At 45.3% G+C, this 23,200-nt stretch overlaps 1 protein-coding gene across 4 annotated transcripts in view; it reads right to left on the bottom strand.

Moving 5' to 3' along the window:
• Positions 1–334: 334 nt before the first annotated feature.
• The window catches only part of GUK1 (guanylate kinase 1), a 32,213-nt gene continuing 9,347 nt past the window's right edge, over positions 335–23,200 (bottom strand). For all 4 annotated transcript variants that reach the window (XM_074197778.1, XM_074197780.1, XM_074197781.1 and 1 more), the window contains exons 3-8: positions 21,045–21,086; positions 19,941–20,037; positions 10,983–11,121; positions 6,413–6,497; positions 1,781–1,866; positions 335–1,361 (exon numbers count right to left, since the gene is read on the bottom strand). In XM_074197778.1, the coding sequence (XP_074053879.1) occupies positions 1,326–1,361; positions 1,781–1,866; positions 6,413–6,497; positions 10,983–11,121; positions 19,941–20,037; positions 21,045–21,086 (485 nt within the window). In that variant the 3' untranslated portion in view covers positions 335–1,325. The remainder of the gene's footprint in view (positions 1,362–1,780; positions 1,867–6,412; positions 6,498–10,982; positions 11,122–19,940; positions 20,038–21,044; positions 21,087–23,200) is intronic.

The raw sequence follows: 23,200 nt of genomic DNA, 5'->3' as shown, positions 1-23,200 counted from the left end.
ATGGGTGGGCTTGCTATGGGGCCTGGCCTGTGGGGGAGGGTGCTAGGCTGGGAGGGTGTTTCTTTGTGGGGAGATGGGTGCTCAGACTTACTCTGGAGTTTTAAAAACAGACCAAATTACCAAGGCCTAAGTGAAGCCTACCCCCACCTAGGGTTTAGGAAGGGTCTGGGGACCAGAGGTTTCTCCCTCTCTTCACCTGCCTACACACCAGGTAGCCCCCTCCTTGCTGCAGGATGAATTCTCAGAGCAATGAAAACAGGCAGGTTAAGAGGAGCCTCTAGACTTGGCCACTCCCCAAGCTCACTTTCCAAGAAAAGACAAGCGGCCTTTTTAAAATAAAATGTATTTTATTACAGGCTGGGTACTGGGTGGAGAGAACTACCAGGGACACAAAGCATCCTGACAGCTCCATGGGTCTCCTCTGGCTGTGTAGTTCCACACATCCAGGCTGATCTAGTCTGCAAGAGGGGGAGAGGAGGAAGAGGAAGGGGGAGGGGCAGGTAATGAATCCCCCCAGTGGTTTAACAGGAGCCAGCCAATAAGTGCAAGCATCTGAGGTGGGAGGGTGTGTGTGAGGTGGGACGTTTCCCAAATTCCAAATTGTTCACGAACCCATTGTCCCCTCTGAGTTGGAGGGTCAGGCTCATGTCTGGAGCTAAATCACAATCCAGGGTGATGAACCATTCAGGGATTAGCTCCCAGAACCTGGCCACAGTGGCTCTGTGGTGAGCTGACTACTGCCCACTGCCTTTGCTGCCAAATAAGAGGCAGGTCCTCCTCTCCCTGGAGAAACCCAAGTGGATACAGAGAACCCACCATGGCACTCTTTTTCTCTAATCCAAAGAGGTCTGTGGTAATGACCAGCATCCCAGTTGCTACCCTGACATGGCCAAGCAGGGGCATATGGGAACTCAAAAGAGTCATATGTTCAACAGCCTTCAGAAGTCTCCTTTCTCTGTAGGTCTCCATGTCCTCTCCCTGGTCCAGAGGCCACTGCAGGGCCAGTTGCCCATCACCAATGTGGTCTAGAGGTTCCCAGCCGTAGCCAATGGGGGGTGACAGAGCCTTGGGGCCATAGTCTCTCTCCAGGATGGGGTCTGGGGGTACACTGAAGATATCCCTGGGCTCTTAATGGTGGGAGAAGTGAGGGGGGTCCAAAGACCCCATCACCCACTTATGTCCTGGTCCAGGATGCCCAGGTCCCAGTGGATACACACGCAGGCTCCTCTATGATATGGAGTAGGGAGGGGTCAGATGAAGGGGAATGTGTCTCTTGGAATGTAAAGGGGTAGGGAGAGGGCAGTGGGATGACCTCTGGTTTCCTGTCACAAGTTGCTGGGCTGCTGGACCTTCTTGATTTCCTGCAGGAAAAGAAGAGAAGGCTCAGGCTAGAGCCTGGAAGCATCTGGGGAATGATTGAAAGAATGAACAGCTGAGGCCAAAAAGCTGCTGCCCATTCTGCCTCTGGGCTGAAGGGGGCCCTGCTGCCACTCCCTTCTTTCTTAGGAGCCCCACAGAACCTTAAAGGGACTGCAGAGATGACATCATTTCATCCAAGGCCCTCATTGAGCAGGTGAGACAACAGAGACTAAGAGAAAGGTAATGAGGTAATAAATGGTCCGACAGCCCAGTCAGCAAGCAACAGGGCCAAGGGCCAAGACCCAAACCCAATGGGGCCATGAAAGGACACTGCCCTGCACTCTACCAGGTGCCTGGCATACTGCAGGCCTTGGGGGTCTCTGGCCAGGAGAGGGGAAGACAAGGGAGCCAAGCACCTCACCTCAGCCAGGATCTTCCTCAGCATCAAATAAGCCTCATCCAAGTTGTCATTGATAATGATCAAGTCGAACAGATCAGGCTCCTTGCCTAGAAACACAAAAGGAGAGGGTCCAGAAAAGGTGTCACAAGTGGGTCTTGTGGTCCAAATCTTCTCCAGAGGCTGCCCTCCTCTTTCTTTCCAAGGGATACTACCATCTTGTCTGAGCTCCCAAACCAGCTATGGCCAGAAGAGCCAATGAGATTATCCATGTTGTGTGGGAAAATGAGCCCTGATAAGTCACTGGAAGAAATGGGGTCAAGTCCTCTTTGGAACTCAGTAGCTGTGCAGCTCTGAGCAAGTCACCTGCCTCATAGGGTTGTTGAGAGAACCTTGCTACATAAATATCAGTGGTGCTATGACTAAATTATGATCTTTACCTTTCATGTAGTCTATTCCAATACCTTCTAATTCATCTCCATTCCAGTTTCTCCCTCTCTAGTTCATTCTCTATACATTTCCCTAAAATACAGACCATGTCACTCCTCTCCTCAGAAGATTTTTCAATGGCTCCTTAGTGTCCCTAGGATAAAGCAGACTCTAGCAAATAAAAGGTTCCAAAAATATAGCAGTTATCTACCTTTCTACCTGATTTCTTATTATTCTCCTTCATGCAGTCTCCATTGGAATACCTCTAGCCAGCTGGCTGTTCCTATACAGGACTATCTATTGCCTATTTTTCTGACATATGTGTATATGATGCGTCTGTCTAGATCACTGTATATTTACTCCAACATCTTAGAATTCCAGCTTCTTGCAAATGCCCAGCTTCTGTGACCCAGGGCCTCATCCTTTCCCTGAAGGTTGAGTGGTCTTTTCTCTGCCTCATGGAATTCCTTTGTAAAACTCTGCATTTATTTTTTGCATGCATGCCTTATGCCCCAGAATGCCCCACTTTGTATTCTAGAGATGAGTATAATGCTTTGCACTGGTTGGTGTTTAATCAAAATTTCTTGAATTATGTAGCTTGCCCACCCTGTGAAGGCCTCCTCACTCCTCTCTTTCCCAATTAACATGGCCACTGCTTCAGTGAAAGGGTTGATCATCTGCTGTCTCAGGGCTCCATCATCAGCCCAGGATGAAGCCCCCTTCCCTTCTCTAGCCTTCCTCTTTCCCATGGCCCACTCCACTGGGCCCTCTAGATGGCCATTCTATCTTTAATAGACCAGCCTTCATGGTCCACTTGTGACCCCTCTCTTGAACTTTCCATTTACATGTTGCTTCTCTCCAATAGAATATAAACTTCTTGAGGACAGGCACTGTTTTATTTGGGGCTTTAAGTTCTTGGTGCCTCACATACAATAGAAGCTTAATAAATGCTCTTGAATTAAATTACACTCCCTGCCTCACAGGGCATGGGAGGAAGGTTCTGTGTAGCTTGAAAATTCTTGGGGGTGGCTAGGTGGTAAAGTGGATAAAGCACCAGCCCTGGAGTCAGGAGTACCTAGGTTCAAATCCAGTCTCAGACACTTAATAATTACCTAGCTGTGTGGCCTTGGGCAAGCCACTTAACCCCATTTGCCTTGCAAAAAAAAAAAAAAATCTTCAGTGCTCCAAAGATTTAGGAGTTTTTTGTTGTGGGCAGTCTTTATTGATGCAGGTCTCAGGAGGACCCCACCCCAGCCCATCTTAGTATGGCAAAACAATCCACCCTACCCCCTCTCAGCCTAGGCTCCAAAGATGATTCTATAAAATTCCAAGTGTCACAGAACAGTGAGCTATTATGACCAGGTCTCCCAAAGATCCTGGGTTTGGGTTCCTAGGAGTCCGAGCTAGAAGGACTTTAGGAATCATTCTGTTTAGAAGATGCTCAGGGCAAAATACAGCACCCATTCTTACTAAAAAAGTCACTAGACAGTGTAGGAATGAATGGACTGTTCCTTAGAATAATAATCAATATCTATCTGAAACCATCAACAGGCATTATATTCAATGGAGAGAGGCTAGAGGCCTTCCCAATAAGAATAGGGATGAAACAAGGGTGCCCATTATCACCACTACTATTCAATAATGTATTAGAAATGTTAGCTTCAGCAATTAAAGAAGAAAAAGAAATTGAAGGAATCAGAATTGGGAAGGAAGAGACAAAACTCTCACTCTTTGCAGATGACATGATGGTATATCTAGAGAATCCCAAGAAATCACCCAAAAAACTACTGGAAACAATTAGCAACTTTAGCGAAGTTGCAGGATATAAAATAAATCCTCATAAATCCTCAACTTTTCTATATATGTCTAGCAAGAAACAGCAGGAAGAAAAATCCCACTCAAAGTAACCTTGGCCAATATAAAATACGTGGGAGTCTATTTGCCAAGGCGGACTCAGAAACTTTTTGAAAATAATTACAAAACAGTTCTCACACAAATAAGATCAGATTTAAATAACTGGGCAAATATCAACTGCTCATGGATAGGTAGAGCTAATATAATAAAAATGACATTTCTACCAAAACTAAACAACCTGTTTAGTGCCCAACCAATCAAAATTCCAAAATATTACTTTAATGAGTTAGAAAATGTGGTAGGTAAATTCATATGGAGAAATAAAAAGTCAAGAATTTCCAGGGATTCAATGAAAAAAATGCAAAAGAAGGTGGCTTAGCCCTATCTGATCTAAAATTATATTATAAATCATCAGTCATCAAAACTGTCTGATATTGCCTAAGAAATAGAGTTGTGGATCAGTGGAATAGACTAGGTGTAATAGCAGGAAACGATTACAGTAATCTGCTGTTTGATAAACCCAAAGAGTCCAGCTATTGGGATAAAAACTCTCTCTTCAATAAAAACTGCTGGGAAAATTGGAAGTTAGTATGGAAAAAACTTAGATTAGACCAACACCTCACACCCTATACCAAGATAAGATCCAAATGGATACAGGATTTAGACATAAAAAAAACCCAATACTATAAGCAAACTAGAAGATCAAGGATTAGTTTATCTGTCAGATCTATGGAAAGGGAAGCAGTTTATGACTAAGGAAGAGATGGAGAACATCACTAAAAACAAACTAGATGAATTTTGATTACATTAAATTAAAAGGCTTTTGCATAGACAAAACTACTGTAACCAAGATCAAAAGAAATGTAGTAAACTGGGAAACAATCTTTACAACTAATGTTAATGACAAAGGACTCATTTCCAAAATATACAGAGAACTGTCAAATTAAAAAAAAAAGTAATTCCCCAATTGACAAATGGTCAAAGGATATGCAAAGGCAATTTACAGATGAGATCAAAGTAATAGTCATATGAAAAATCGCTCTAAATCATTACTTGTTAGAGAAATGCAAATTAAAGCATCTTTGAGGTACCACCTCACACCTCTCAGACTGGCCATGGGATGGGAATTCAGGGAAGCCTGGAGGGATTTGCATCAACTGATGCTGAGTGAGATGAGCAGAGCCAGAAAAACACTGTACACCCTAACAGCAACATGGGGGAGAGGATCAACCTTGATGGACTTGATCATTCCATCAGTGCAACTAATCAGGCACAATTTTGGAATATCTGCAATGGAGAATACCATCTGTATCCAGAGAAAAAATTGTGGAGTTTGAACAAAGACCAAGGACTATTACTTTTAATTTGGGGTAAAAAAACTGATATTGTCTGATCTTGCTATCTCTTTTACTTTGTGTTTCTTTCTTGAGGATATGATTTCTCTCTCATCACATTCAATTTGGATCGATGTATACCATGGAAACAATGCAGAGACTAGTAAATTGCCTTCTGTGGGGGGTGGGGGGAAGGCAATTAAGATTAGGGGAAAAATTGTGCAACTCAAAATAAATAAAATCTTTAAAAAAAAGATTAGAGGCTCAGGGGCCAGGAGGCCAAACTCCACCTTGGATTCCTTCCTTCTTTCCCTGCCCCTCAATGATGCTCCTCGAGCCCCCTCTGACCCATTCCTCAAGCATCCAAACCAGCCATGTAGAGGTCAGGAGCCACAGCCCCACCTCCTCAGGGCTTCTCTTGATCTTCTCCTTCACTCCACACCCCCCTCCCATCCTCAGATTTGATCCAGCTGCCCTGGAAAGGACTGGAATGGGATGCTTTGTTCCTTTGTTCACTAACATACTAGAGCTCTGTGGGTCACTCTCTAATTGGATCTCAGGATCGTGAGGGTAGGCTCTAGTTTAGGGAGATATCCACTGACATTTCTAGAGACACTGAAGTTTCAACACTGACCACAGCTCTACACTTTGGGATCATTCCCATTTTACTGCTAAGGAAGGTGGAGCCAGAAAACTTTAGTGACTTGTCCAAGGTCACACAAAAAGCAAGTTAGGTCTAGAACCCCAAACACTCCAGGCTGAGGCTTTGCCACAACATCCTGCATCCCTCCCCTGCCCCAAGTCCTCAATTTTCTGTACCCCCTCCGATCTCCTGGAATCCAGAGCCAGGGAACCCCCCTCATTTTAGAGCAAAGGAGCTTGTGACTCAGAGGGTAAAAGTGATGTGTCTGAGTCCTCCTGGGGAAAAGGGATAAAGAGCCAGAGAGTGTCCTCTCTTTGGTGTCCAAGAAGCTAAGCCTGGGCAGTAGGCCTGGGATGTAGGGCAGGGACCTGGGGTACGTGGTTCGCTTCTACTCACTGCTTTCCATGTCAGCGGCAGCAGCGGCCAGCCTCTTCTGTAAGCTCTCCTCCGTTTCTGTCTTTCGTTCTCGAAGGCGCTTTTCCTGAAACACACACCAGAGGCCTGGTGACCACAGACCACCTGGGCCTCATTACTCAGAGGATACTCAGCAAAGCTTCTCAAACCTGGTCTGATGTGGCCTTAGTTGCAGGGCCCACTCATCTGAAGAAAATCTCTAATGAGAGGGGCCTGGTCAATGGCAACACTGCTGCCCACCCAAGAGAAGCCAGAGGCCCAGCAAGACAAAGCCCAAGGAGAAGCTCAATACTCCTGCTCTCTTTTGTCACTTTAGGAAAAGAGAAATTTTGATAACTTGAAGAAATGACTAAATGTGGTAGAACTGGAGAGATATCATTTGTAGGGAAATTTCTCATGGCAAGCCCTGAACCCCCAATCTAGGCTCTGTCAGACATTCCTAGGAGTGACTTCAGTGAAGATAGTAACATGTGAGCAGATGACCCCAGAGTGGGAGAGATAACTAACAGGCATTGTGGGAACAGGGGATAGAATATTAGACTGAGGGTTAAAAAGATCTGATTTCAAATCCAGCCTCAGGAGTTTACCCAGCTGGGGAACATTATTATTAATTAATTAATAGATCAATCAATCACTCCCTCCCTCTGTGGCTGAGTTTCATACTCTTTAAAAGAAGGGCGGCCCTAATGACTTAAAAGGTTCTTCTCCTAGCTCTGAAGTCATGATCCCGGACAGAAGAACTCTGCAATAGATCTTTCTGCTCCGGGGGTGGAGCCAAGATAGCCACATGAAGGGATCCAGTCTTAGGAGCTCTCTGATAAAAACTCATCAGCTAAGGACTCTAACTAAACTTTCCAGAGACAGAACCCACAAAGGGACCCAGTGAGGCAGTTCTCCTACTCAAGGTAACCTGGAAAAGAGCAGAAAGGCTCTGCTCCCTGGGGTGGGAGGAACAGCCTGCCAGAGGGGTGGTGCGCCAGAGCCAAAGAACTTCAGCCTCCCGGGGGCAGCCCCAGGGCACTGGGAGCCACGGTTCACAGCAGCTGGGGAGTCTCCTGAGCTGCACCCTGGGGAGCCAGGCACAAAGGGGGGGAAGGGGGGGGACCTCTGCCAGAGCAAGCACGTGGAGCCCAGCCCTCAGGGCACACAGCAAGCAGCCTAGACCCAGAAACAGAAGCAGGTGGTGCTGGTAAGCAGGATCCCCCAGGGCATGAGCCCATTGAGCTGAGGGAGGGGAGTGAAGAGAGACTGCAGAGCTCTGTCCTCTGCCCCTGGAACAGGACTCTGGGGCTCTGAACACATTCAGATCCTGACCCCAGTCTAGGCCCCCCCATAGAACAATAGGGGCCCCCTACCTCGGCCCGTGGCAGAGGGGGATGCTTATGGTCATTCACAGACCAGGAGGGAGGACAGAACCTCACACACTGAGACTCTTGTGGGAGTGTCCCAAAAGCTCAGGAAGCACCCTCAAAAACAGGCTTAGGCTGGGAAAATGAACAAGCAAAGAAACAAGAGGAAGACCATTGAGAAATATTTTGCAAATGAGCCCAAGAAGGATCAAAACACTCAGTCTGAAGATGAAGAAGCACAAACTCCTGCATCTAAAGACTCCAAGAAAAACAGAAATTAGGCTCAGGCTATGATAGAGCTCAAAAAAGGCTTTGAAAATCAAATGAGGGAGTTGGAAGAAAAACTGGGAAAAGAAAGGAGAGAGATGCAGAAAAACATGAAAATGAAGTCAGCAGCTTAGTCAAGGAAATCCAAAAAAATGCTGAAGAAAATAGCATGCTAAAAACCAGCTTAGGTCAAATGGATAAAACAGTTCAAAAAGTTATGGAGGAGAATGCTTTAAAAAGCAAAATTGGCCAGATGGAAAAAGAGATAAGAAAACTCTCTGAGGAGAACAAATCCTTCAGCAAAGAATAGAATTCAGGGAGATTGATGAATTTACCAGAAATCAGGAATCAATACTTCAAAACCAAAAAAATGAAAAATTAGAAGAAAATGTGAAATATCTCATTGAAAAAACAACCGATATGGAAAACAGACTTAGGAAAGATAATTTGAAAATTACTGGAATACCTGAAAGTCATGATCAAGAAAAGAGCCTTGACATCATTTTCAAAGAATTACTACAGGAAAATTGCCCTGATATTCTAGAAGCAGAGGGCAAAATAGAAGTGGAGAGAATCCACCGATCCCCCCCAGAAAGAAATCCCAAAAAACCAACCCCCAGGAATATTATAGCCAAGTTCCAGAACTCCCAAGTCAAAGACAAAACTTTACAAGCAGCCAGAAGGACACAGTTCAAATATCGTGGAGCTGCAGTCAGGATCACACAGGACTTAGCAGCAACTACAGTGGAAGCTCGTAGGGCTTGGAATACAATATACTGGAAGGCAAAAGAGCTTAGAATGTAGCCAAGAATGAACTACCCAGCAAGGCTGAATGTCCTCTTCCAGGGAAAAAGATGGACTTTCAATGAACCAGGGGAATTTCAAAGGTTCCTTTTGGAATGGCCAGAGCTGAACAGAAGGTTTGATCTTCAGATACAGGACTCAGGTGAAGCATGGAGATTGGAGGAGAGGGGGGAAATATGAGGGACTTAATGAGGATGAACTGCATGTATAGAAAAATGATACTGATAATATTCATATGAACCATCTCAGTTAATAGAGCAGGTAGAGGGAGCTTTTATAGTTGAAACACAGGAGAAAGCTGAATTCGAAGATAAAATATGGTGTAAAAATGGAGTCAATAGGGAAAAAAAGGGAAATGGAATGGGAGAAAGAAAAAGGAGAGAGGGAATAGTCCAAGATATTTCACATAAGATTTTTTTTTTATTACAATGAGCTATTGCAATGATATGGAAGGGGGGAGGCAAGGGGGAATGAAGGAAACTTTGCTCTCATCAGAGATGGCTAGGAGAGGAAACAGCGAATATACTCAATGGGGTATAGACATCTGGAGTAAGAAGGAGGGGGGAGCAGGGGGAAGAGGTGGGGATGTGAATAAAGGAGGAGAGGATGGACCATGGTGGGGGGACAGTGGTCAGATATAACACATTTTCTTTTTTACTTCTTGCAAGGGGCTGGGATTGGATGGCCTGCCCAGGACCATAGGGCCAGGTGGATTCTGGGCCTAAGGGGTGGTATGGGGGCTCAGGGCTTCTTGGCCCCAGGACCAGGGATCTGTCTGCTGCGCCACTCAGCTACCCTACAGCAGAGTCAGAGTGAAAGGAGAGAGAAAATATAGTACATGGTATTGGAGAAATACGAAAGGAGGGAGTTGCGATCAGCAATGGTAATGGTAGAAAAATATGGAAGTGACTTTTGTGATGGACTTATAAAGAATGTGATCCACCCACGACAGAGTTGATGATGTTGGAACAAAGACTGAAGCACATTTTTTGTTGCCAGATTTGGACCCAGGTGCTCCTGGCTCAAGGGCCAATGCTCTGTCTGCCACCCAGCCACCCCTACTATTATTACTATTTTATTTTACTTTGGGTCTTTTTCCTCCTTCTTTTTGGTTTTTGCAGGGCAGTGGGAATCGGGTGGCTTGCATGTCACATGGCTGGGTGATTATTGGGTTTACGAGGCTGGATATGGGATCAGGTGCTCCTGGCTCCAGGGCTGGTGCTTCGTCCATTGCACCACCTGGCCATACCTGCAATTATTACTATTATTTTTTTTAATTTTAATTTTTTTTCTCTCCCCTTTACTTTTTCGCCCAAGCAAGTCTATCTATATTCATGGTGGGTGGGGTATTTTGTTTACTTGTAAACAAGTATATTTTATTAATGTAAAAAAAAAATTTGTACAAAATGAGAATAAAAAATAAACTAAAAAAAAAAAGAAAAAAAAAAGATCTTCCTGCTCCAATCTGAGCTGGTAACAATGAGTGGAGAGGACACAAAGAGGTCAACTTTTCAGGTCAGTAAGGAACAGACTGTCCTTTTCTAGGGCCCCAGTTCAGGATGCGGTCCCAGAACAGGTGGCATGATGGCCCTCCCTCCATGGTGTTCTCTTCATGCCGACAAGAACCTGTTCATTCATCAGTGCCTGGGGTAAGGGATGGGCAGGTTGTAGGGAGGGGGGAGTTCTGGTCTAAGCTCCCCCCTTGCCTTCCCCTAGCCTAGAAGGAATTGTAGGCTGCCAGTCCCACAAACCTGTTGCTGATCTGGAACCATAGGGCAGGAAAAAAATCAAGGTCAAAGCTAAGAACAACAAGGGTCCAGCCCCAGGGAGCATGAAGAATGGAGAGGAGCATCCAAGGCCCAGAAAATGAGGCAAGATCTCCCCTTCAATGGAAAATTGTACCTTAATCAATGAGCAGCTTCCAGGGTAGGCCCAGTCCAGGGGTTGGAGGCTCACCCCAAGGGAGTGGATGCTGACCTCTCTTCTTCCCTAAAGGGGGCTCATGGCTATGAAGTCCCTCTCACAGGGTAAAAGCCCTTGGGACCCCTTCTCTGAAAAGCCTCAAGGTCCCCAAGTGACTGGGGAGGACACTGCTCTCTGCTCAGTCCCCAGGGATCCAGGAGGAAGCATACCAAAATGTCCAGGGATGGGGCCTGGATGGAGATATAGATAGGATGAAGTTCGGTCTTCTTGATGTTCCTCACCCCTTGCAGGTCTATATCCAACACACAGATACGGTTCATTGCCTGCACGGCCTGCACAGCAGCTTTGCTGAAGAGAGGGCAGAGAGGTCATTCAGCAGACAGAAGGAATTGACTCTGCTCCGGTCAACATCTTCAGGAGAGTACAACAGCTGCCCAACCCATGCCCCATCTTGGGTTACAATACAGAGAGATCTTGTAGGGGACCCATGTTCGGGTCCTAGTCCTGCTTTTCCCTTCGTCTGAAACTTCAGATGAGTTGTAGCCTCTCTGGGTCTCAGTTCCATCATCTGTAAAATGGGGATGCTACAATCCAGCATGCCAACTAACATCAAAATGTCTGAGGACCACATTTAAACTCATCTTCCTGACTTCAGGTTTGGTGTTCTATCTGCTGAGCCACCTAGCTGCCTCCATTTTCTCAAGTAACCTTGAGAATTACTCCTCTCTTTCTTCGTCATCTCCTTATATCTTATCAGCAAAGTCTATTTCTTCTTCTTCCTCACTCCATGTCAAATCTGTCCCTTCCTTTCCACATCCATTGCTCCCACCACCTAAAGTTGGGGCTGTATTAAGAAATGATGGGGTTGGCTAGGTGGCACAGTGGATCAAGCACCAGCCCTGGAGTCAGGAGTACCCCTGGGTTCAAATCCAGTCTCAGACACTTAATGATTACCTAGCTGTGTGGCCTTGGGCAAGCCACTTAACCCCATTTGCCTTGCAAAAAAAAAAATGATGGATTCTTCCTCTTTGGAGACTATTTGTTGGGTATGATTCTTAAAGTGGGGAATCCCTTGAAGGTGTTGGTTAGGTTAGATGGCTCAGATTCTACAGCTACTTCCAAAGGTCTGCTGGCTCATCTCTTAGATGAGCTTAGATTCAATCTGTACCCTCTGCTGGACCAATCTTCTTATAACATTGCTCTCCTCAAAAACTGGCCACTGAACCAATTCCCAACTCCCCAGCCCTGCTGCAATTCAGAGACTTTCATTAGCTGGACCTACACCACCTAGCTCGCTTCATCTTCCCCTTCCTTCCCTGAATATTCTGAAGGCTCCAGCCCAGTGAACAACTTGCCATTCTTCAAAGAGACTGGGTGAGAGCTTTTAATTCTTACAAGGAATACAACAGTTTGTCCTCTCTATTTCTGCCCACCCCTCTCTCCAGCTTAAAAGCTGCCACCTCCTCTCCTCCTCCTCCACAAAGTCATCCAGGAGCTGCCCAACCAGATGGGATTTCTCCTTCCTGAGAACCTTCACAACATTCTGACTTTACCTGGTGTACTCTACCAGGCATTTTCTTTGCTTGTGGGGCTTTTTTTGGAAAGGCAATGGAGTTAAATGACTTGCCCAAGGTCACACAACTAAATAAGTATTATGTGTCTGAGGTCAGATTTGAACTCCAGTCCTCCCAACTCCAGGGTTGGTGCTCCATCCACTGTGCCACCTAGCTGCCCCCAGGCACTTTCTTTATAAAATGGGACCACCCTAGGAGCAAGTGGGTGAAATTATCATCCCCTACTTTACAGAGAAAGAAACTGAGGGTCTGAGTGATTAAGGGACTTGCTCAGGTTCTAGTGCCAGGGAATGCTAGAATTTATGTTCCTATCTTTTGGCTTCTGAGATCATCCCCCACAACACCCTTTCACTCAGCCTTCTTCCTCGGATAGTCACCAATCCACCCAACCTCTTGGTTCTGGGTGGCTCAATTCTTTCTGTTTCATCAGTATACCTGGCTTCTGGAGGCATGCTAAGTTTCCCTGTCTTAGTTGAGGGAATCTCCTTTCTCCTTAGTTCTGCCAAAGTTGGGCTATTTCAATAGAAACTTTTACAAGGAAACAGAGAGAGGAAGCACTAGCCTAGGGAACTTCTTAATTGTGTTGCCAATAATCATCAAAAAAATCCATGATACATATTTATCACAAACTGAGCCACTAATAAACATAAATATTGAATCAAATAAGAGCCAAAAAAGGTTGTATAGAAAACCCTCATCTGTTATTTATGTTTTGCTTTTTAAAAACATGTATTCTCACATCTCTCAGACTGGCCAATATGACCAGAAAGGACAATGACCATTATTGGAAGGGTTGTGGAAGTCTGGGACACTTATACATTACTGGTGGAGCTGTGAACCCATCCAGCCTTTCTGGAGAGCAATCTGGAACTATGTATGCCCAAAGGGCAACAAAAATGTGCATACCCTTTGACCCAGCAATACCACTACTGGGTCTATACCCAGAAGAGATAGATGATGAAAAAGGGTTAAAAAAAATCACTTGTACAAAAATATTCATAGCAGCCCTGTTTGTGGTGGCAAAGAATTGGAAATCAAGTAAATGTCCTTCAATTGGGGAATGGCTTTGCAAACTGTGGTATATGTATGCCATGGAACACTATTGTTCTATTAGAAACCAGGAGGGAGGGGAATTCAGGGAAGCCTGGAAGAGTTTGCATGAACTGATGCTGAGTGCAATAAGCAGACCTGTACACCCTAACAGCAACATGGGGGTGATGATCAACCTTGATGGACTTGCTCATTCCACCAGTGCAACAATGAGGGACAATTTGGGGCTGTCTGCAATGGAGAACACCATCTGTATCCAGAGAAAGAACCTTGGTGTTTGAACAAAGACCAAGGACTATTACCTTTAATTTTTTTGGGGGGGAACCTGATATCTTATTGTCTGATCTTGCTTTCTCTTTTACTTTGTTTCTTCCTTGAGGATATGATTTCTCTCTCATCACATTCAATTTGGATCAATGCATACCATGGAAACAATGTAGGGACTGGCATACTGCCTTCTGTGGGGGTGGGGGGAGGGAAGTAAGATTAGGGGAAAAATTGTAAAACTCAAAATAAATAAAATCTTTATAATTAAAAAAACCTATGTATTAATTTAATGGGGTAGTCAAAAAAATATGAATGTTTGCATGTCCCCTTCTGAACTTGTCCTTCCACTGGCATCTTATCCTGTCTCTTATATGTTCCCATAGCCCAGATAACGGAGACTCACTTCATTCAGCATGAAAACATTCCTAATGAGAAGGAAGGATGGAGGGCGGCATGCAGCTGAACCCATTCTCCTCCACTTATCAGGGATATTGTGGTCAGTGGCCTCTCCTTGAACAACACTAGAGAAGAGCTCACCACCTGAGGAAGGCCTGCCCATGTGGGGAGAGCTCTGATTGCTAGGAAGGTTCTATTAAGTATTTCTTGGGGGGTGGGGGTGGGAGGGGGATTTGCAAGACAGTAGGTTTAAGAGACTTGCCCCAAGTCACACAACTAGGTAATCATTGTTTGCAGTAACATTTGAACTCGGGTCCTCTTGACTCCAGGGCCAGTGCTCTATCCACTGTGCCACTTTGCTGCCCCAGGGCCTATCAAGTCTTACTTCCATCCAGGCCATCTTGCTGTCAGCTCATCACCCCTGACAAAGCACTTTCTTCAACCCCTTCCCCCACTACCATTTTGTACCTCTTCCTCTGGGCACAGTAATCAAATCCATGGCACCAGAGCTTTTGGAAAGAGCATTCGAATGAATACTGATCAGCTCAGTACTCCTGTGGCTCTCCAGACCAAAACTCCTTTCCCTGGCCACCATTTTATTATATAAGAGTTTTACATTAAGTGTCTCCTCTTGTTATAATTCAAACTTCTTATTTGATTAGTTTCCTTTTTGGTTTTGTTTTTCCATTGCTTGTTTAGGACATTGTGCAGTCCATAGCAAATGTGAAATAAATGGTTTTTCATTCATTCACTGTCTTTTTCCACCAAATGCTGGGATTTCAGAGAATTACAAAAGAACACTCCTAGAAGGGACAGGAGTGTTTTGTTTTAGCAGCAATATAATGGGACTCAGGTCACTCTCCTGGAGTCACAAGGCTCCAACCATCCCAGGAATCAGGAAATCATGGAAAGGAACACTGAAAGTTGATATATGGGGAAAATTTCTTCATCATGTCCAGAAGGGATGCTTCAGAAAGCGAAGGACTCCCCACCATTAGAGACCTTCATTCAAAGGCTGGGATTGTGGTAGTGCATACTACTTTTTCAGGCCTCTGAAGGCCTTCTCACCAACCCCAGGATCCTATCTGATTGTGGGAAAACCTTACTACCGGAATATCTGGGACAAGAGGCAACCTCGCTGAGGTTCAGTTTCCTCCTCCTTTACAAAACAATAAGGTTGAACTCAACAATCCCTCCCTGCTTTCAAGCTCTAAATCGTAGGATCTATCCTCTTTGAAGGCTGTGCTGCACATTTGTTGCAAATCAATTCCAGTCACAAGAGGCAGGTATCCCAGGGTAGACCTTCTTCAGGTCCACAGCTCATTGGGCCCTTGTTAGATGGCATTCCTCTGAGAGTTAGTTTAAACATCCTGATCATTATTTTGGGTAAAGCTGACAAGGGGGTGAGGGAATTTGCAGGTGCTCCCAAGAGCCACTACTCAGGGGATAGGCAAGTTTTCCTCTATTTCCTCCTAGGACAAGAGGCAGGACCAACTCCAGGACAACAGTGGGTACTGAAGCAAGCCCAGACCAGCCTGATGGGTACTCATTATGATAATTATTCCCAGGCTGAGGGATGGAAGTGGTTACTCATTAAGCCCTTTCTTTTTTTTTAGTTTTTGCAAGGCAAATGGGGTTAAGTGGCCTGCCCAAGGCCACACAGCTAGGTAATTAAGTGTCTGAGATCGGATTTGAACCCAGGTACTCCTGACTCTGGGGCCGGTGCTTTATCCACTGCACCACCTAGCTGCCCCTTACCAGAACTTTCAACTTAACACTCAAGAGGAAGTAAGTTAAAGTCCAGATGATATATTTCTAATTTTATTCATAAGGTTAATATCAAAAAATTTGATTCAATTTAACAAGTGTATGACCATGACCAGTCACTTCCTGTATCTGATTCTGTTTTCCCATTTTTATTGAAATGGGGATGATAAAACTTGTGCTACTACCTCAAGTGACAAAAAAGTTTTCTAGGTTTGCTCATTTCTTGCCTTATGTTCAACTTATTTAGAACATAGAATGTCATAGCTAGGAAGGACCTTAGGGGTCATCTAAGGCAACTCTTGCATTTTACAAGTGAAGGGAAATTGAGACTAGAACCCAGACATCTTGATCTCTCTGACTTCTTCCAGGTCCTTGGGAAACTTTCTAGGAAGAGTCTATACTGTCACCAGTTGGAAGCATATTTGCAACTGCTTTTCTCATTAAAATATTCTCCAAGTATTCAGGTCTTTCTGTCTCTCCTCTCTCCAATCATCTCTCAGATACTAACGGGCTCATCTTCCTCAGCAGAGAGCTGAGCACATTGGTTCCCTGCTTCCATATCCTCAGTGGCAGGCAGTCTCTCCGCCAATGCAAACTCCTCGACCTGGTGCTGAAGACATTCCATACAATGGCACCACCCTGCCTTCTCTTAAGCCAGACTGGACAACTCCAGACAAGTCTGCATACAGCCTGTATTCTCATTCCTCCCTGCCTGGGTTTAGGCCATTTCCTTGTTCCTGCTACAGTCTTCCCCTCCCCCAGCCCTGCTCTCCAGCATTGCCTGTTATTTTCTGACCTAGCCTCCGAAGCTGAACTCAAAGGCCCCTCCTCCTCAAAGCCTTCTCTGGGTCATCAAGTCAATTCCCTCTCTCTTCTCAAATGTCACAGCACCTTTTGTATGCTTAAAGATATACTTAGGGTATCATTTTGTACTATAAGTTATCCTGTCTTCACTAGACTCAGCTGCATGAAGAAGGAGTTTTAACTAAACTGAGTTCCCTAAAATGGCCAAGGTGGAGATTCGTTTTGCATGTTTGCAACAAGGGTTTTGTTTTTCCTTCATCTGTACATTCATTTTCTTTCATTTATTCATTTTTTTGCAGTTTCATTCATTCATTCATTTTTTTTTTTTTAGGTTTTTGCAAGGCAAAAGGGGTTAAAGTGCCTTGCCCAAGGCCACACAGCTAGGTAATTAAGTGTCTGAGACCGGATTTGAACCCAGGTACTCCTGACTCCACAGCCGGTGCTTTATCCACTGCACCACCTAGCCACCCCAGTTTCATTCATTCTTAACTGGGGATGGGGGGAGGAGTTTGGATGAGTGGGAAAGACAGAAGGCTGGTTTTTGCTGACTGAAAAAAATAAAATGTAATAAAAAATAACTAAACCTGGTACCTCCCCCCAAACTATACACAGGACTGTATACAGCTTAATACATTTTGCTGAACTAAAAGAAGGTAAAGGCACAGGTGATACAGCCTTACTTAAAGGATGATTAGGTTACAGGGCAGTTCCCTACCTGGAGGCAGGTGCCATGTCGAAGGGAAAACCCTGGTCTTGCATTTGGGGCCCCTGGTTCCATTACTGGCCATGTGACCATCGGTAAGTCATTTCCCTCCCTTCTCTCAATGGCCACAGGTGGAACCCCCCCCCCCCCCAGTTCACCTTCCAACAATGTACTCCAAGGACTCCCAGCCCCTTCCAGCTGCCCCTGCAGGCTGAGCTATGCTAGGTGCTGGTTCTCCAAACATAAGGGGAGCTCTTGTGAGCAGATCCAGGAAGATAAATTTGTCTAAAAACAACAACACTGTAAAGTTAATCAGATTTGAAAGACTTAGAAAAAACAAACAACCCTGATGGTAAAGGTGCTTCTAAATACCCAACAGAGAGGTGACTGCCTTAGGGACATGGCCACTGTGGGATATGTGTACATATATTTATTCAGTATGTTTGCAAAAAAAAAAAATTGGGGGGGAGGAGGTGCTAGGATGAGAAAATAAATCTTTGTTACTTAAAAAAGAATGTGAGTTCTGAGAGCAGGGTCAGTCTGGACTTCTTCCTTTCCCTGACTATTTCTTTCTGAATTTGTTCTCTCACCTATGAAGTGGGGATAATAAGACTTGTGCTGATTGTCTCCCACAACTGTGGGAGAAGTGCTTTGTAAAGCAGATCTCGGAGATGTTGCGATTAATCTCTCTCCTACAACATATCCCTCACAGGGAGGTTCATCTCCCTGGAGGTCTCCAGTGACAGGGAAGCCAGCCCCTTTGGAGGCAACCCTTCTCCCCTCTTGAGAGCTTGACTGGTTGGGAAGATTTCCTTTTCATCAAAACTAAATACATCCCATCCCTCCATCTTCTGCCCCTGAGCTAGGAGAACAGTCCCCTCCCTCCTTCAAGATACTGCACTTCTCTTAATATGACCTAGGACAACACTGGCTTTTTCAGTGGGCATGTTGCATGGCTCTTAAGACTTCAATATGTGTCCAAGCATAAAAACTCCCCACCATATCCCCTAAGTGGTCATCTGGGCTCTGATTAGAGACCTCAAGTGACAGGACACTTGATTACATCTAAAAGACAAAGGTATCTCTCCCTCCTTCCTCCTTCCCTCTCTTTCTCTCCCTCTGCTTTCTTTCTCTCCCCCTCCTTCCCTCTTTTCCCAACCCTTTCCTCTAACCCTTCCTCTCTTTTTTATTTTTTATTTTTTTTAGGTTTTTGCAAGGCAAATGGGGTTAAGTGGGTTGCTCAAGGCCACACAGCTAAGTATTTATTAAGTGTCTGAGACCAGATTTGAACCCAGGTACTCCTGACTCCAGGGCCGGTGCTTCATCCACTGCACCACCTAGCTGCCCCTAACCCTTCCTCTCTTCCTCCTTCTTTCTTTCTCTCCAACTCTTCCTTCCTTCCTTTCTCCCTCTCTATCCTCTCAAATTCCCAGCCCTCTCTCAGACACACAGGTCTCCTTGTAGCTCTGCAGCTCAGTGCTACCAAGCTCAAATGCTCCACCAACCTCAGCCTTTCCAACAGTAGGGACTACAGATGCACCACTCCCAGCCACAGGAACACGCTTCCTCTTGGGTTCCCCCAGCCCACCAGGGGTAGAGGATCTTTGTTAAATGCCACGGCTCAGGAGTTTCTCTGAGGTGCCTCCATCACCACCACTCTGCTCACTATCACCCTGTCTGCCCACTGTTTTATGCAGAGCTGACAAGGGAACAATTGGAGGGGGTAAAGGTGAAAGGGCAGGGATTTTCAGATGCTCCAAAATTTTCCAATATCTCTATGCTAGTGGAAGTAAAGTGATGGGGAACTCATCACATTACTGAAACATTTCACTTTTGGGGGGCTCCAGCAGTTAGCAAGTTTTTTCTTATACTAAACTAAAATCTACTGCAATTTCCCCACACTCTTCCTAATTTTTCCCCTTCGAGGTTAAGCAGAATCAACCAATGAGCTCTCACTAAGCACCTCTTCCAGTATGTCCCAAGTACTTGTGGTTATAAAGGCCCCTGCCCTCAAGGAGCTTCCCTTCTATCAGGGGATACAGCTTGGACATAGCTCTGGGGAGAGGGGAGAATCATAGTAAACCTCACATCACCATCTATAGGAAAGGAGGGTTTCAGAAAGCCTCAGAGTTGTTAAGAGGCACAAGTGACAGCTAGAACAAGGACATGGAAGAAAATGGGAGATCAATATCACCTATAGACAACAGCAAGCAAAATCAATCTAATCTTTCTTCCAAAGGACAGCCCTTGAGTTAGATGCCTCAAGACGCCCTTGAGATGACATAGTTTTGGTTGATTTTCTTGTTCCAACTGAATGAATATTCCGGACTCTATAGACAAGGCAGGTGAGTGGAATAGCATTTTTGTCTATTGACCAGAGCAGATCAGATTGCACTGTAACACCATCCCCAAGGGCCACAGGACAGACCCACCAAGTCAGGGAGGTTATGTACCCACCAAGTCAGGGAGGTTGTGTACAAAATGGATTAACATTCAGCCAAATTCTGAAGTAAAGAGCATTGGTTTGGAGTCAGACTGGCATTCCTAAACAACCTAGCCTCCATGCCCACAGGAAGGCCTGGGAAAGTGATTAAGTTACCACATACCTCGTCCCATACATGTTTCCTGAGAATTCAGCATGCTCAATGAATTCTCCAGCATCAATATCTCTTTGCATCTCTTCCCTGGTCACAAAGTGATAATCTGGAATAAATACAGACAAAATGGAAAAGTCTATTGACTGCAGTCAAGTCATACTTGGACTCTCCATCCAAGATAGCTTGTTCTGCTCCCCTCCTCCTCCTAACCCAATCATCTTTTACACACCAGCAGGCTAAGAGCAGGGCCAGCACCAGTCTGGACTCTAGAACTCTTTCACATTTCCTTCTCTGACATCATCTATTTTACAATTAACTAATATTTATGGATCACCCTGATCTAAAAATCTTTTGGGGATATGAGATGGACTGTTGTTGGCAGAGAGTCCCCAGGTTCCAGGAAAAGCCTGTCACTCATTATCCTGATTCCCCACTAATCCCTTACATGAAATCGCTTCCCCTGCTAAGCTAGTCTTCTTCTTGAACCTAGCATATGCTGTGTTGATTGATAAATTAAGGCAGATTCCTGGATTAAGTCAAGAAGACCTGGGTTCAAGACTCAGCTCTTGCCACTGTGGAGATCACCCCCCTCCTCACATTCATGGACCTCTGTCTGGAGAGAGCACCCTTCTGAGGACAGGCACATGTTTGACTTCATTTCTCTAGGTTAGATGAGCATGGGGACAGCAGTGAAGGAGCAACGAAACCAGCTTCTATGTGTATTCCTGTATCTTTCATCTAGGAAGCTGCTGTCATTTATGCTGTAAGAGTAACATCTACCCCATGGAGGCTAGTCTAGCTGGTGTTATTATTCAATAGGACTGAAAGTGAAACTTTATCTCTGTTCTTTCTGAATCACAAGGACCCATGGATAGTAAAGATAAATAATGAACTGGATTGAAAGGACAAGATAGGCATTGGTAGAGAGGAAAGAGGAAAATGGAGGCAAAGACCAAGAAGAAAGGAAGCCTGAGATCCCATCCCAAGACTGAGTCCCCTAAGCTCTCAGTCGCAGGTCCTCCATTGGCGTTCCCTCCACTGGCAGGGCTGGGGAAAGGACCCACTGTGGGTAATGGAGCCTTTTTCTACTAGCAGAAAATGAGGTACACTGACCTTTGCCATTTTCTTCTCCAGGTCTTGGGTTCCTTGTGGTATCTGTAACAAAGTAGATTGGTGACTCACTGTGGAGACTCAAGACTTAAGATCCCCTGGAGGCCTAACCTCTAACATAACAAGTCATCAAGGGGACACCAGTTCTGAGAGAACATTCTGTCCTCATTAGGTCATGGGAATGAAAGAACCATTATATATGACATGGTATATTAGAATGAGTACTACAGGAATCAGGAGACCTGGGTTCAAATTCTAGTTCATACTAACTAGTCACGTGACCTGGAATAGCAACACTTAGTGTTCAGTTTTCTCAAGTGGAAAACAAAGGAATTAGATAAGGTCATTTCTAAGGTCCTTCTTAGCTTTCTAACTCTATGATTTAAGCAATTTTAATTTTAATATTATACACACTGTCTCAAAAGTCTTGTGCTTGGGGCAGCTTGGTGGCATAGTGGATAGAGCACTGGCCCCAGAGTCAGGAGGAACTGAATTCAAATGTGATCTCAGCCATTTAATAATGACCTAGCTGTGTGACCCTGGGCAAGTCACTTAACCCCACTGCCTTGCAAAAACAACAACGAAAGTCTCATGCTGGTCTCTGCATTCTAGTTTAAAGTTCCTCCCCCAGTTCTTAACATTTGATGTGCTAAAAGTCTCCACATCTCTATGCTCTAAGAACCATCTCAACTTCAATATTCCATGGAATTCTCTATGCTAGGGTTAGGTATGCTGGGGGAAGCCAGCACTGAGATGCTTCGACCAAGCTTAGGTGTCCTGAGGCTGATTTCTTTGCTCCATCTAAGCTCTGGCACAGCTTGGATTCTAGTGAGAGCAGGAGCAAGAAGCCATAGCAATAAAGAAGCCCACTTCCCTAAGGCTTCCAAAGACATCTGAGCATCAAAAATGGCCAAAGTCCCTTATCATCTTGGAGTACCTCTCTGTGAGCACAGCTCCTAAACCTTCTCACAACCTCTGCCTTAATCTTGGTCATCCATTGTGAGTAGAGATGAAGTGCTCAGGCTAAGTGAGTCTTCTGTTCAGCTGATAGTTATGTGTACCCTTCACCAATGAACAACATTTAGAAAATCTTAAGTAATGCTTCCACTAACATCCTCTGATTGCTCCTGATGTGGAGGTGACCTTGGGTTCTCTGAGGTTTAGTCAGCCAAGTCAGGGCCACTTTGACTCATGGGACAAATGACTAAGAATAACAATGTTTGCTAGCATTATATATGGCTTTAAAGGTCTGAAAAATGCTTTACCAATATGATTTCCTTGGATCCTCTCAATAGCCCTGGGAGGGGGATGCTGTTGTTATCCCCATTTTAGAAGGCCAACAAAGCTTAAGAGGCTTGCTGGACCGAGGTCCTATAGCTGGTGTATCTGCCACTTTCTACCATCTGGCTCCAGTCTACCTTGCTGGCTGTCTCTCTCAATAGTCCCATTTGTACACTGTCCTCCTCCCTTCTGTAGTATCTCTTTGAACACACCAAATCTCTTATCTGCATCAGCCACTGCACTGCTCTAGCCACTGCACCACTTTGCTGCTCTAACGAGGTCAGTGCAAAAAGAACAGAGCCTGAGGTTGAGATCTGAGTCCTGGTTCTGGAAGCCCCTGTGATGCCGGACAAGCATAAGGCAGGCAGGATGGGTGGCAGTGGGCGTGGATGCCAGGCCATCAAGGCTTTCTAACCCCAGCAACTCATGACACCTACCTCTGTGGGGTGCCCTGCAATGGTGGGGTCTGAGCCCACATGATATTCAAGTCAGACCCAAACGAGCCATACCAGCTGGGAGACAGGGGGTGCAGATGGATGGTGTCCTTCTGATGGAGGTTTCCAGACCCCAGGGACAGCTCTACCAGTCAGCAGGGCTGTGGAGGAGGAGGCCTCCTTGGGGGAGGAAGAGGTTACCACAGTAAACTTGCTCTCTCTCTGCATAGGCAAAGCTTATCCCTCTGGCTTTGTTCTCAAAATTTCTTTATACAGTGGCCTGGGGGCAGGAATGGGATTTGAGAGGCATCAGGATATATTGCCTCTCATTTGCCCCAGAGACCCACCTTACCCAGGGGGCAACTGGTCTTACCTCTGTGACAAAGTCAGTGGAGGAAGATGAGCGGTGCCCTTTCTGCTGGACAGCCCTTGGCTCTACTCCCT

Source organism: Macrotis lagotis, chromosome 8 (genome assembly GCF_037893015.1).
Source record: "Macrotis lagotis isolate mMagLag1 chromosome 8, bilby.v1.9.chrom.fasta, whole genome shotgun sequence".
NCBI lineage: Eukaryota > Metazoa > Chordata > Mammalia > Peramelemorphia > Peramelidae > Macrotis > Macrotis lagotis.
This window is presented reverse-complemented; position numbering and strand designations above follow the sequence as displayed.